The 12,044-nt window shown below is 45.7% G+C and overlaps 1 protein-coding gene across 6 annotated transcripts in view; it reads right to left on the reverse strand.

Annotated features, from left to right (window-relative positions):
- Positions 1-12,044, reverse strand: part of Ahnak (AHNAK nucleoprotein) — a 74,754-nt gene that overhangs the window by 24,125 nt on the left and 38,585 nt on the right. For 2 of the 6 annotated variants that reach the window (XM_055613822.1, XM_055613820.1), the window contains exon 5: positions 11,780-11,879. In XM_055613822.1, the coding sequence (XP_055469797.1) occupies positions 11,780-11,879 (100 nt within the window). Of the gene's footprint in view, positions 1-1,395; positions 1,859-10,697; positions 10,734-11,779; positions 11,880-12,044 lie in introns of those variants that run through there. The other 4 variants (XM_055613819.1, XM_055613817.1, XM_055613821.1 and 1 more) reach the window with 4 other exon arrangements.

A 12,044-nucleotide genomic window follows, 5' to 3' on the forward strand; every position in this document is an offset into this window, starting at 1 on the left:
GTGTGTGTGTGTGTGTGTGTGTGTGTGTGTGTGTGTGTGTGTGTGTGTTTTGAGACAGTCTCCCTACATAGCTCTGGCTAGCCTGGAATTTTCTGTGTGGACTAGGCTGGGTGAGGGGGCTTGGGATATGGCTACGGAGACAGCTTAATTGGTAAAGTATTTGCTGGGTGTGGTGGTTTGAATAAGAATGGCCCCCACAGGCTCATATTTGTAAGCTTGATCATCTGGGAGCAATACCACTTGAGGAAGATTGGGAGGTGTGGCCTTGGTGCAGTAGGTGTGGCCTCTTTGAAGGAAGTATGTCACAGGGGGCTGGGCTTTAAGGTTTCAAAAACCCAAACCAGGCCTAGTGACCCTCTCTTCCTGCTGCCTACAGATCCGGATATAGAACTCTCAGCTGCTTCTCTAGCACCACGTCTGCCTGTGTGCAGCCATGCCCCTGCCATGCTGATAACGGACTAAACCTCTGAAACTGCAAGCCAGCCCCAATTAAACGTTTTTGTTTTGTTTTGTGTTTGTTTGTTTGTTTGTGTGTTTTAATAAGAGTGGCCTTGGTCATGGTGTCTCTTCACATCAGCACAGTTACCAAGACACTGAGCAAGCATGAGGACCTCAGTTTGTAATGGCCTGCGTTCATAATCCCAGAGCTGGGAGGCCAAGACAGCTGAATCACAAGCTCCAGGCCAATCAGAGACTGTCTCTGCAAACAGCAGAGTGGATGGCCCCTGAGGAGCAAGGCCCAAGGCTGACTGTAGCCTCCAGCCACATGCATGTATGTGCACAGGTACACACACACAAAATAAATAATTTTATGGGTACCCCCCCACAAAAACTAATTTTTTTAATTTGTTTTTCTCCTTTTAATTTTCCCAAATTGACCTGTACAGTTGTCAGTGCTTAAAAAACCGGCACATATTTAACTGGGGCGGGGGGGGGGGGGGTAGCCTACACTTTTAATCCCAGCACAGGCAGAGGCTGACAGATACATGCCAGCCTGGTCTACAGAGCTAGTGTCAGGACAGCCAGAGCTACAACAACAACAAAAACCTAGGAAGAAACAAAGAAAGAAAGAGGGCACATAGTACTACAAAAAAAAAAAAAAAATCACAGTAAAACTAGGCTTGCTGCCTCTTGCCTGTAATCCTAGCATTCAGGAGACTGGGGCAGGAGAATCTGGAGTTCAAGGACAGCCTGGATTACGTAATGGGACTTTGTCACAAAAAAATAAATAAATAAAATAGAAAAAAAAAAAGAAAATTCATTAAATTGATCCTTCCTGGGACTCTTAGCCCACAAATATTTCCCTCCCGGTGACACAGTTAAAGATCAGAGCGTGCTTCTTTCTGTACTCATAGAATAAGATCATTGCACAATTTTTAAAGAGCTTTATTTTTTTTTTCCTTTGGAGAGTTCCACAACTTGTATAGTTTGGGGTCTACAAGTGGTGAATGTGTTAGGAAATCACCTAAATATTTTTTGTCAGGACAACATGTTTGCCTTTGGTACAAGGAAGGTTGGAAGGTTGCCAAGCTGCTCAGAACTCTCCTATTAAGATGTTTCTCTAAGAGCCTGTCACCATGCAGAGGGGAACCGCCTGGACAAAGAGCAGGCCTCTACTCCGTGACCTACTGCCCTCCAGGCTCTCCTTCCGCTGTGTGTGAGTCAGGTAAGGCACGAAATCAAAGCTGCCTTTTCAGAACCAGCTGGAAAACTGGGTGACGGAGTCTGGGGTGCAACCCTGCCCCTTCACCTGCTGCGCTGAGAAGCTGTTCTCGGAAGCGGTCCAAAGCGGCTTTGGGGAATACGGGTACCTCGCCTCCTTTGGACTTCAGTGAAAAGCTTGGCTGGTTCCAAGGAGCTGGAATGCAGGGGAGAGGCAGAAAAGGTTCCAGGTGCTCTTTCTGGCTTTAGCCTGCCAGGTTTGTAGGAGGGCATTCCCTCCCCCCCGCCTCCCACCACGGCAATTCCTAGCAAGAGAGTGGCAGGCAAGGCTCAGAAGACCCACCCTGACCCTGCTTCCTGCCAAGGAGGTCAGTCCTCTGAACACCACCTCTGCTTTCTGGGGAAAGCAGGCTAGACCCAGTACCAGCAGTCCTAGACCGTGAGGGCATCCGTCCTTCCACCAAAGCCCCTCTGTAGCTGATAGTTTCAAAGAGGTAGAAAATGGAGCTTGGGGATTAGATTATATCACTGGTCCTGACAGAGTTCATGCCACATACTTTGAGGCTTGTCAGGCAAACTCGGGATTAGCACAGAAGGGCCTGGCCCTTTCCAAATGGGCCCTGAACTCTGAAGCCCTGACCTTTGTCCTCAAATAGGGCCTTCTTTCCTGAGCTCTCTGCTATGCAAGGAATTCTGTTGCAATGTAAAAAACAAAAACTCTCCCTGGATCTGCCGATTTCTGATCTGACCAAGACAGAATGCGCAATGTGGAAGAAGGCGCCTTGCTTGGCCCTGGATGCTGGTCCCTGAGGGGAGAAAAAAAGCCCAGTGACTAAGGTCCTCCACCTTCCTCCAAAGCCCTGTGGGTGTCTTCCATGCCTAAAAAGATGTGACGCACACAGGAAACCCTAGCAGCTGGAGCTAAACTGAATGGGAAGAAAGGTGACCCAGGCTTCTCTCATTCCTTCTGCATCATCCTATAATAAGCCCCCAGTGCTGTCTTCCTACCCTCATACTCCCTGCCTTCTGATCTACATTCACCCCCAAACTTTCAGGGATTCACTTTCAATACCCTTCAAAGACTGTGCCCTCCCTCGTTATATCAAGCCCTCTGCCTACATGTTAAAGCTTTTTCTTTTTTCTTTTTAATTTAGAGGTGTGTGTGTGTGTGTGTGTGTGTGTGTGTGTGTGTGTGTCACCACTCATGTGTAGAGGCCAGAGGACAACTTTGTGAGGTTGGTTCCCTCCTTTCCACCTTTACATGCCTTAGGGGATCTAGCTCAGGTTGCCAGTCCTGTGTGTGGCAAGTACTTTTACCCACAGAGCCATCTCACTACTCCTGGTTTGGTTTTTCTTTTTGAGACAGGGTTTCACAGTACAGTACAGGATGGCCTGGCACTTGCTGCACAGTTATACCAGCTTCTTTTGTGTCAACTTGACACAGTCCTCCATTGAGAAAATGCTTCCATGAGATTGGGTTATTAGCAAGTCTGTAAAGCATTTTTTTAATTAGTGGTTGATGGGGCATGGCCCAGCCCATTGTGGGTAGGGCCATCCCTGGGCTGGTGGTCTTGGGTTCTATAGCTGAATACCTCAAAGACATTTAGAAATACCATGATTTTCACACCAAAAAACAATGTCTGGCCAGGCAGTGGTGGTGCACACCTTTAGGCAGATCTCTAAGTTCGAGGCCAGCCTGGTCTGCAGAGTCAGTTTCAGGACAGCCAAGGCTACACAGAGAAACCCTATCTCAAAAAAAAAAAAAAAAAAAGAGAGAGAGAGAGAAGGAACGAAGGAAGGAAAGCTAGCCTACCTGGATAGGTCACCAGAGCTGGAGACCTCAGGTAGCATCTGTCCCTCCTAAAAGTGACCTTCACCCAGATTACGGGAGACCCCAAAAGCCCAGAGCTACAGGGTTGCTAGTCCACAAGAGCAACCAGGGTGAGAGGCTGTCAGAACTTCTGGTTTGCCAAAAGAATGCTGCAGGCTCATGAACCAATCCATTCACAGCTCAGGACCACCTAGGCGTCAGGGGTGGTTCAACGTCAGCAGGCCTCTGTTACTGCAGCTTCAAATCAAGAGAGACTAACCCAGATAGCTAAGGAATCAGCAGGCTCTGAAATTCTGCCCTCTGTCAGAGAGATCTGCATGGTGTGTTCGCTAGGGCATCAGGTCAAGGGAAGACGGCTCAGAAAGACTGGATTTAAAAACAGCGGTCAGGGATCACAACTATCTGTAACTCCAGTCTCAGGGGATCCAACTCCCTTCTCAGATCTCCAGCAGGCACCAGGCAGGAACGAGTTGCTGGAACTTGCATGCAGACAAAACATTCATACACATTAAAATTTAAAAGTAAATAAATAAAACAATGAGTAAATAAATAAGAGCAGTTGCTGGGTGGGGCACCCTAAGTGTCTCTTCCCTAGCTTGTGTGAAGCTCCACCCTCAGCACCAAAGGAGGGGGAGGAGGAGGAAGCTGCAGTGTAGCTATCTATAGCGTGAAGAATTCATTACTAGCCCCCATTTGGCTGATTGGTGACAAAGCCCAAGGATGAATAGAGTGAAGTATTGAACTCATCTGTGTTCAGGCCCCAACTCTGATACTTAAAAGCAAGTTGCTCAACCACGTGAGGCCTCAGTTTGTTTAGCCATCACACGAGACTGATAATACCTCCTGCATTCATTTTTGATGAAAGCACTTTCCATAGCACCTGAAGCAGAGGAAGCACTCAGATCATTGTTCCACCCTTCAGATGCTGAGTGGATGCCCACTAAATGACAGGTGCTATTCTCAGAGGGCCAAGAGCACAGTTTTCAACAACCAAAGTCTCTTTATAGAGTTTACTCTCAGAGAACACGTAGGGAAAGGAGAAAAAAAAAATGAAACAAAAGCCATATTTTCTCAAATACATACGAAAGAAAAATGTGAAGAGAAAATTGAGCAAGTAAGTGGGACTTGAAGTGTTATTTTTATGTTGCCTCCTTAGAAAAGGCCAGCAGAGGAGAGAGAGCCTTGAGCACAGACGTCAGGATATGCAGAATATGCTCATTCTTTACACTCAGTGGTAATGCCCTGGGCTTGGCAGTAACAAAACATTTTCTCAGTGTCCAAATGGGCTTTTAAAAGTGTTATTAGATTTATTTATTTGTATGCGGGAATGGTACATACATATCACATCATGTATGTAGAGGTCAGAGGACAACTTATAGGAGTCCATTTTCCCTTTCTACCACATAGGTCCTGGGAATGGGACTCAGGTCCTCAAGCTTGGCAGCAAGTATCTGTACCCACTAATCCATCTTCTAGCCACCTCCACCCCTTTTTTGAGGCAAAAATCTCACTGTGTATCTCTGGCTGTCCTGAAACTTGATATTTAAACCAGGCTGGCCTCTTACGCCAGAGATGTACCTGCCTCTGCCTCCTGAGTGCTGCTAGAACGTCAGCCCTATATAGTGCTGACGTTTTAGATAGTGTTTTTTAGATAGTGTTTTCATACTGTAGTTTGAGGCTGGTCTGGAATTCGTTACATATCCTCCACTGGCCTCAAACTTACTATGAACTATTTGCTTCCGAATCCAATGGGCATTTATACCCACTATAGCTCACCAAATAGAAAAACAGGTAGAAGGGAACACCAAGAATCTCCATCTTGTTATTTATAGATTAAGAAAGGAAAATCAAGAATGTGACAAGATAAAATTAAAAAAAAATTAAAACATCATGAAGGTTACATTCTAGTTGAAGGAAAAGAAAGTCATCAAATTTGGGTATTAATATGTGTCAGAGAATACTGACTAAATGGAAAATATGAAAGTAGTAAAAGCCATCAGTGGTAGCCATAGTGGAGGCTCGTGCCTGTATTCCCAGCACTCTGTAGGCTGAGGCAAGAGTACTGAAATGAGTTTAAGGTCAGCCTAGGCTACATAATGAGAATCATAGTAAAAAAGGAAGGAAGGGAGGGGGGGATACAAAGGATGAAAGGTATGTTAAAGGTCTCTCTAGTGAGATGGCATTTACCAAGAGAAGAATTTATCAAACAGAAGGGCATTCCAGGCATACTTCATAGCCAGGAGTTTGACTGCTAGATCAAAGAACAGTAAAGGATCAAGGGATGGAGAGCAGGAGCCAGGTGCTGTACAAGCCTTAGATCTCAGCCAGTCCTTGAGCTATGCTTCACAGTGAGATGGAGCGCCACAGAAAGGTATAAGTGGTAAATGACATGATTTTTTTTTTGAGGTATGTAGACTAAGCTGGCATTATTTGACAGATGTTTTGAAAGGATCAATCTTGTTGCTGTGATATAAAAAAAATCAGAGGGTCCAAGACACAGATAAGGAGACCAGTTATAAATCAACTGCCATAATGCAGGTGAGAGTTGGTAGCTCACATCAGGGCTGTTGTAATCACAGAAAGGTGACATCATTATAAATGTAGAAGATGGAATGGTGGGAATTGCTAATGGCTTATCAAATGCAAAAGATGGGCCCAAGACCTGTTTATCTGAACAAGCTGACACTTATGAATATAAAATCTGTGAGGCACAGCAGTAGAGACAGTGGGGGAGGTGAAAAGAACTTTCCCAGCAAGTGTTCACATAGCTCCTGATTTATAAAATTTACCTTGTGCAAGCTATGGACCATATCCATAAGTTCCATTACTGGATATACCAAGAGAAGTGGAAACAGGACTGACAAGATGGCTCAACCAGTAAAGGAGACTGCAGCTGAGCCTGACAACCTGAATTCCGTCCCCTAGACGGAAAGGTGAGAACCAACATCCAAAAGTTGTCCTCTGATCTCCACTGGCACATTGCAGTACATGTGAAAAAAAAATTGTTTTGAGACAGGGACTCACCATGTAGCCCTGGCTGACCTGGAACTTGCTATGTAGATCTGGCTGGCCTCTTACAGAGATCTACCTGCCTCTGCCTCCTGAGCACTGGGATTAGAGGTGTGCGCCAACATGCCCTGCAGTAAATGTAATTTTTGACTAGAAGAGATATTTGTTCATAGCATTCGTTTATAACACTGAACACTGTTCAGTGTTCATAGCAGAACTATCCACAAATGGTAAAAAGCATCCCAAATGTCCATCAACAGATGAACAGATAAAGAACATGTGACATACACATGAAACAATATTAATATTGAACAGCATTACATACTGCCACATGCTGTAACACTGAGGACATTGCTGTAAGTAAGCAAGCCAGACCCCAAAAGGCACATGTTTTAGAATTCCCTTATATGAAGTTCTTGGCATTGTGGGATTCATAGAGTCATTCTAAGGAAGGCAGTTTTCAGGAGCTGGATGAAGGGAATAGGGACTGGTGTTGAACGGCTATAGAAGGTTGGGAGTTGGTGCCATATTATATGTATTCAGATGCTAAATTACAAGATCCAGGGGAGTGTATTCTCGCATATATCAAACAGTGTTGTGTAAACTTTGCTCCCCAATTATCACTGATTGGTTAATTTTAAAAGGCTGGGCAGTCTGTAACTGGGCAGAAGAGAGGTAGGCAGAGATTCGGTTCCCAGGCTTGGGGTTTCAGGTAAGGACCACAAAGCCAGAGAAGAGAAGAGAGGAAAAAAGAGGAGGAAGATAGAGAAAGAGGGTGTGGCCTGGTGGAGCAGAAGCAGCCCATACATAAACAATATGGCCGGTAATATTGGGGAATGTGGCTGGAAAATGGCAAAATAGCTTAGAGGGTTGATATCTGCAGCTCTAGTGTTTTAAAGCTTATTATAAACCAAATAAGTCTCTGTGTCTTTTATTCGGGAACTAAATTGTCTAAAGTGGGGTAGAAACCCCTAATAGATAGTTAAAATCCAAAGGGGATGTAGCAAATCCCCCCCCCAATAATTTCCCTTCAAGAGAGTTCGAACTGGGGAAGATGACAAGCGTTCTGGAGGTGATGTGTGGTGAGGATTGCACAAGCACAGGAAGACACTTAATGCCACCAAAGTGAACATCACAAAAGGGTAAAGCCAAGGGCTGGAGAGATGGCTCAGAGGTTAAGAACACTGGCTGCTCTTCTGGAAGACCCAGGCTCAATTCCCAGAACCCACGAGGCAGTTTACAACTGTCTGTAACTCTTCTGGCCTCTAAGGGCACAAAGCATGTGTCTAGTACACATAGAAACAGGTGCACATATGAGCACAATTCTCTATCTATCTATGTATCTATCTATCCTCTCTATCTCTCCTCTCTCTCAAATAAAATAGTTCAATCTAGAAGAAGTAGTGGAGGAAAAAGAAGAGGACAAGAAGAAGGGGAGGAGGTGGAGGAGGAGGAAAAAATGGTTAAGCTACACCTAGTGCACAGGCCTGCAATCTCACCTACTTGGGAAGCTAAGGCAGATGGATTCAAAGTCTGGGCTACAGAATGAGTCCATATTAGTGGAGCCCTGTCTCAAAGTAAAAAAAAAAAGTTAAAAACAGGACTTGAGAGCTGGTGATATAGCTCAATTATTAAAATGCTTGCCTGGCATGCATAGAGCCTTGGAGTCAATGCCCACTGATGAATAAGTCAGGTGTGATGATTCATGCTATAATCCCAGCACTCAGAAGGTGGAGGCCAGAGGATCAGGAGTTCAAGGCAATCCTTGCAAATTCAGCAATTTTGAGGCCAGCCTTAAGGTCATCCTCAGCTACATATTGAGACCAAGGCCAGCCTGAATGCCTGAATTCCAAGAGGAGTTTTTTGGGTTTTTTTTTGTTGTTTTTTTTTTTAAAAGGAAGGTAAGAAGAAAAAAGAAAGGAGTCTGGCTGTGGTGGCACACATCTTTAGGGAGGCAGAGGCAAGCGGATCTCTGTGAGTTTGAGGTCAGCCTCCAGGACAGCCAAGAATACACAGAGAAACTCTGTCTCGAAAAAGGAAAAGAAGGAAAGAAGGAAGGAAAGAGAGAGAGAGGGGGAGGGAGGGAAGGAGGAAGGGAGGAAGGAAGGAAGGAAGGAAGGAAGGAAGGAAGGAAAGAAAGAAAGAAAGAAAGAAAGAAAGAAAGAAAGAAAGAAAGAAAGGAAGAAAGAAAGAAAGAAAAGAAAGGGAGATAAGTTAAAGGAATGGTATGAAGAATAATTACTACCAAGTGCTTGCCTAGAAAATTTAAGGCCCTGGGTTCAATCACTTTTAGCAGGGGAAAAAAAAATAGGTTAAAATAATTTTGTTATTTTAAACTTTTACCAAGGTCCAGTGTGAGCATGACTCAGAAGCTTAAATATAAAATGAGCTGGGTGTGGTAGCACATGCCTGTCTGTAATCCTAGTACTCAGGAGGTGGAGGCAGGAGGATCACAGTTCCAAGCTAACAAGAGCTACTCAGGAAGACCCCCACCCCCGTCTGAAAATAAACAAACAGAGAGAAAAAGCAGACAAACTAGAGCCTTCCCTGGGTTACAGCACTGACCCGGGACTACAGCCCAGGCAGCTTCAGGGCTGCTCCATTGCACTTGAAGCAAGGCAGCCAGGCAGCACGGCTGGGTGGGCTGCTTTGGAGTTTCCGCACTTCAGCATCTCACCCTCAAAATGTCCATTAGCCCTGAAGCCACAGACTGACCAGGCAGAGGATTACAAGGCTCTCAAGTTCTGGAAGTGGCTCTATGGACTTACTTGCTACTCTTACCAAAATGACTGACCACAGCTGACCAACAGCAAGCTCTGTTGTATGCAAACTGGTTTTTAGATCTCAGAGAAATGCCAAAATCCTCTTGTAATCTAGAGGCAAATGTCGAGGGCAGATAAGGCTGTTTTCTGGAATCCAGAGAAAGCCATGTTTACACAAACATCCAGCTTCCAAGTCCAAAAGAGAGGAGACACATAAGCTATTTTCTTCCTTTGAGGGCCTAAGAGTGTGACACATGTGTGTGCACCCATGTGTTTCAGATTGTCTCGGTATATAGCCAAGGTTTCCCACTGCACTTGCTTTGTAACCTAGATTGGCAATCCTTTTGCCTAACGAGCACCACCAAGCCTGGCTCCTGAAAACCACTTTTTAATTTTGGTTGTTGTTTGTTTGGGTTTTGTTTTTGAGATAGGATCCCAGAAGAGAGCCCAGACTCACACGTAGGTACTTGCTACATAAACCAGGATAACCTAGACCTTGAAGCAATCCTCCTGCCTCTGCCTCCCCAGTCCTGGAATTCTAATCAAAAACCACCATGGCCAGTGGAGTTAGTTTCTAAGGAAGCATTCATAGTCAAGGGAGAGTAACAACACTGTGATCGTAAATACAGCCGTCTTCCTGTAGTTTTCACAAGGCACATGGCACTGTGAGTTGGGCCAGAGGGTGAAAGCAATTCCCTCTGGGCCTTGACATGACCTGACTTTGATCCCTGAGTCTCATGTGGTGGGAGGAGAGAACCGACTCAAGCTTGTCCAGTATTCAAGTCCTTTGAGGAAAGGGATCCAATCCTAATCCCCTTTAAATTTCAAGACACTTAACCAATAATGAAATAAACTTAAAAAGAAAGAAGTACCTCGTTAGGAAGGCAGATACCACAAGAAGCCAAACTTGATCCCAAGAGCAAGAGAACACTGCCTACCATGAGAGCCAGGAAGCCAGCCAGCAGCTCTTGACATCTTCTGCCCATTTTGTTTGCCAGGCATTCTTTCCTCCACCCCCACCCTGCCCCGTAGAGTCTACTTGAAGGCCAGCAGTGTGGGAGCTGGTATAAGTATGCCCAGGAACCCTGGGAAACAGAGTCTTGGAGACTCGGAGGGAGGGGCCTGGATTTGGGGAGAGATCATCAAAAACTCAATCAGGCTGGTGGGAAAACCTGAAATCCTAACCAATAGGGAGGCTGAGGCAGGAGGATTAAAAGTTCCAGGTCAACCAGGACAACTTAATGAGATCCTGTCTCCAAAGAAAAGAATAAAAAGAGGGTTGGAGATGTGGATCAGATGTGGTCTTATTCATGTGCACGAGACCCCACATTCAATCCCCAGTGCTGCCAAAAATAAAAACAGTAAACCAGGATGTTGGGAAAAGGTCAGGAAGACCAGATGTGTGGCCTTGGCATGAGGGCTTGGGGACCTACCTGCAAGCATTCCAGCATGCTGGGACGTAGGATACCCTGTGGGAATAAAGGAGTGCAGAGATAGAGACTGGGTCACGAGATACCTTGTGTGCTGAGAACACAGACTTTACCCTGAAAGTCATGAGCCACTGGAGACCCTCAAGAAAGAGAATAGTAACATGATTTGATTGTGTGTCTTTGCTTTAGACCAACACTCTTTGAGCCTACCCTAGCAGCAAAGAAAAATATCTAAGACAGGAAGGCAGGAGGTAGCTGCAGTCAGCAAAGAAAACCCCAGCCATCAGAGACGTCAAGGATGTGGGTGACCTTTGTGGTGACCGGAAGTTAGCCCAGAAAGCAGGAGGGTGTGGGCGGAAGGAGGAGGAGATGGAGTCCAATGCTGGGTACCTCATAGGTGCAAGCTTGGATCTTGGAAGAATATGCTGGTTTGGGATTTGGGCCCACCACCACCACCACCAAGGTTATCCAGAAAGTCCAGGGTAAGGGGAGAAAAGAACCTCAAGATAAATCTACAGATCCGGGGGGGGGGGGGGCTCTGCTATTTGTGAGCTTGTAGGAAAAAGGGGCTCTGGCTCTGTAACAGCCAAGGCTGAGAAACCTTGTCTTGAAAATCAAAAACAAGAACATGGGGGTGCTGGAAAGATGACTTAGATAAAATAACTTGTTGCTCTTGCTGAGGACCTGAGCTCAGTTCCCAGTACCCACAGTGGACCACTCACAACCATCTCTAACTCCAGTCCAGGGGATCCAAGCCTCTGGCCTCTAACCTCCACTGGTACTTATACGCAAATGCACATACCCACCCTGACATCCAGACACCCAAATACACACACACACACACACACACACAATTAAAATAATTTTTAAATTATTTTTTAAAGGAGGAAGTGGAGGTTTTGGATTTCTAGGCTCTGGGGCAGGACTGGGCTCTGGCGTCCTGAGCCAGCTCCTTCCAGGATGGATGTCCACAGCTCAGGAAGCCAGTGCATCTGTTGCTGCTTTCCCGAGCCTCATCTCTGCAAACACTGCATCACTTCTAGAACGAAGCTTGACAGTCTTTCGGTACCCACCACTTCTCTCACCTGCATCTGGGGTGGAGATTGGAGCTGCCCCGGCTTTGTTGATGGCTTCCTTGGGTTTATTCTGGTCATTGCAGTCCAGGGCTGAAGGCTGTGCTGTACTCTAATGATAAGGATAAAGACGATTATAGAGCCACTCAACACCATCCGAGGAATTAACATTTCTCACGTGTATGCTGTGAGTATGTACAAAAACCCCAGAGAAGCCACCTTTTCCAAGCTACCTACAACACCTCCCAGCCCAGCCACACCCTGGCCTGGAAGCTCT

Source organism: Psammomys obesus, unplaced genomic scaffold (genome assembly GCF_907164565.1).
Source record: "Psammomys obesus unplaced genomic scaffold, mPsaObe1.curated_primary_1811, whole genome shotgun sequence".
NCBI lineage: Eukaryota > Metazoa > Chordata > Mammalia > Rodentia > Muridae > Psammomys > Psammomys obesus.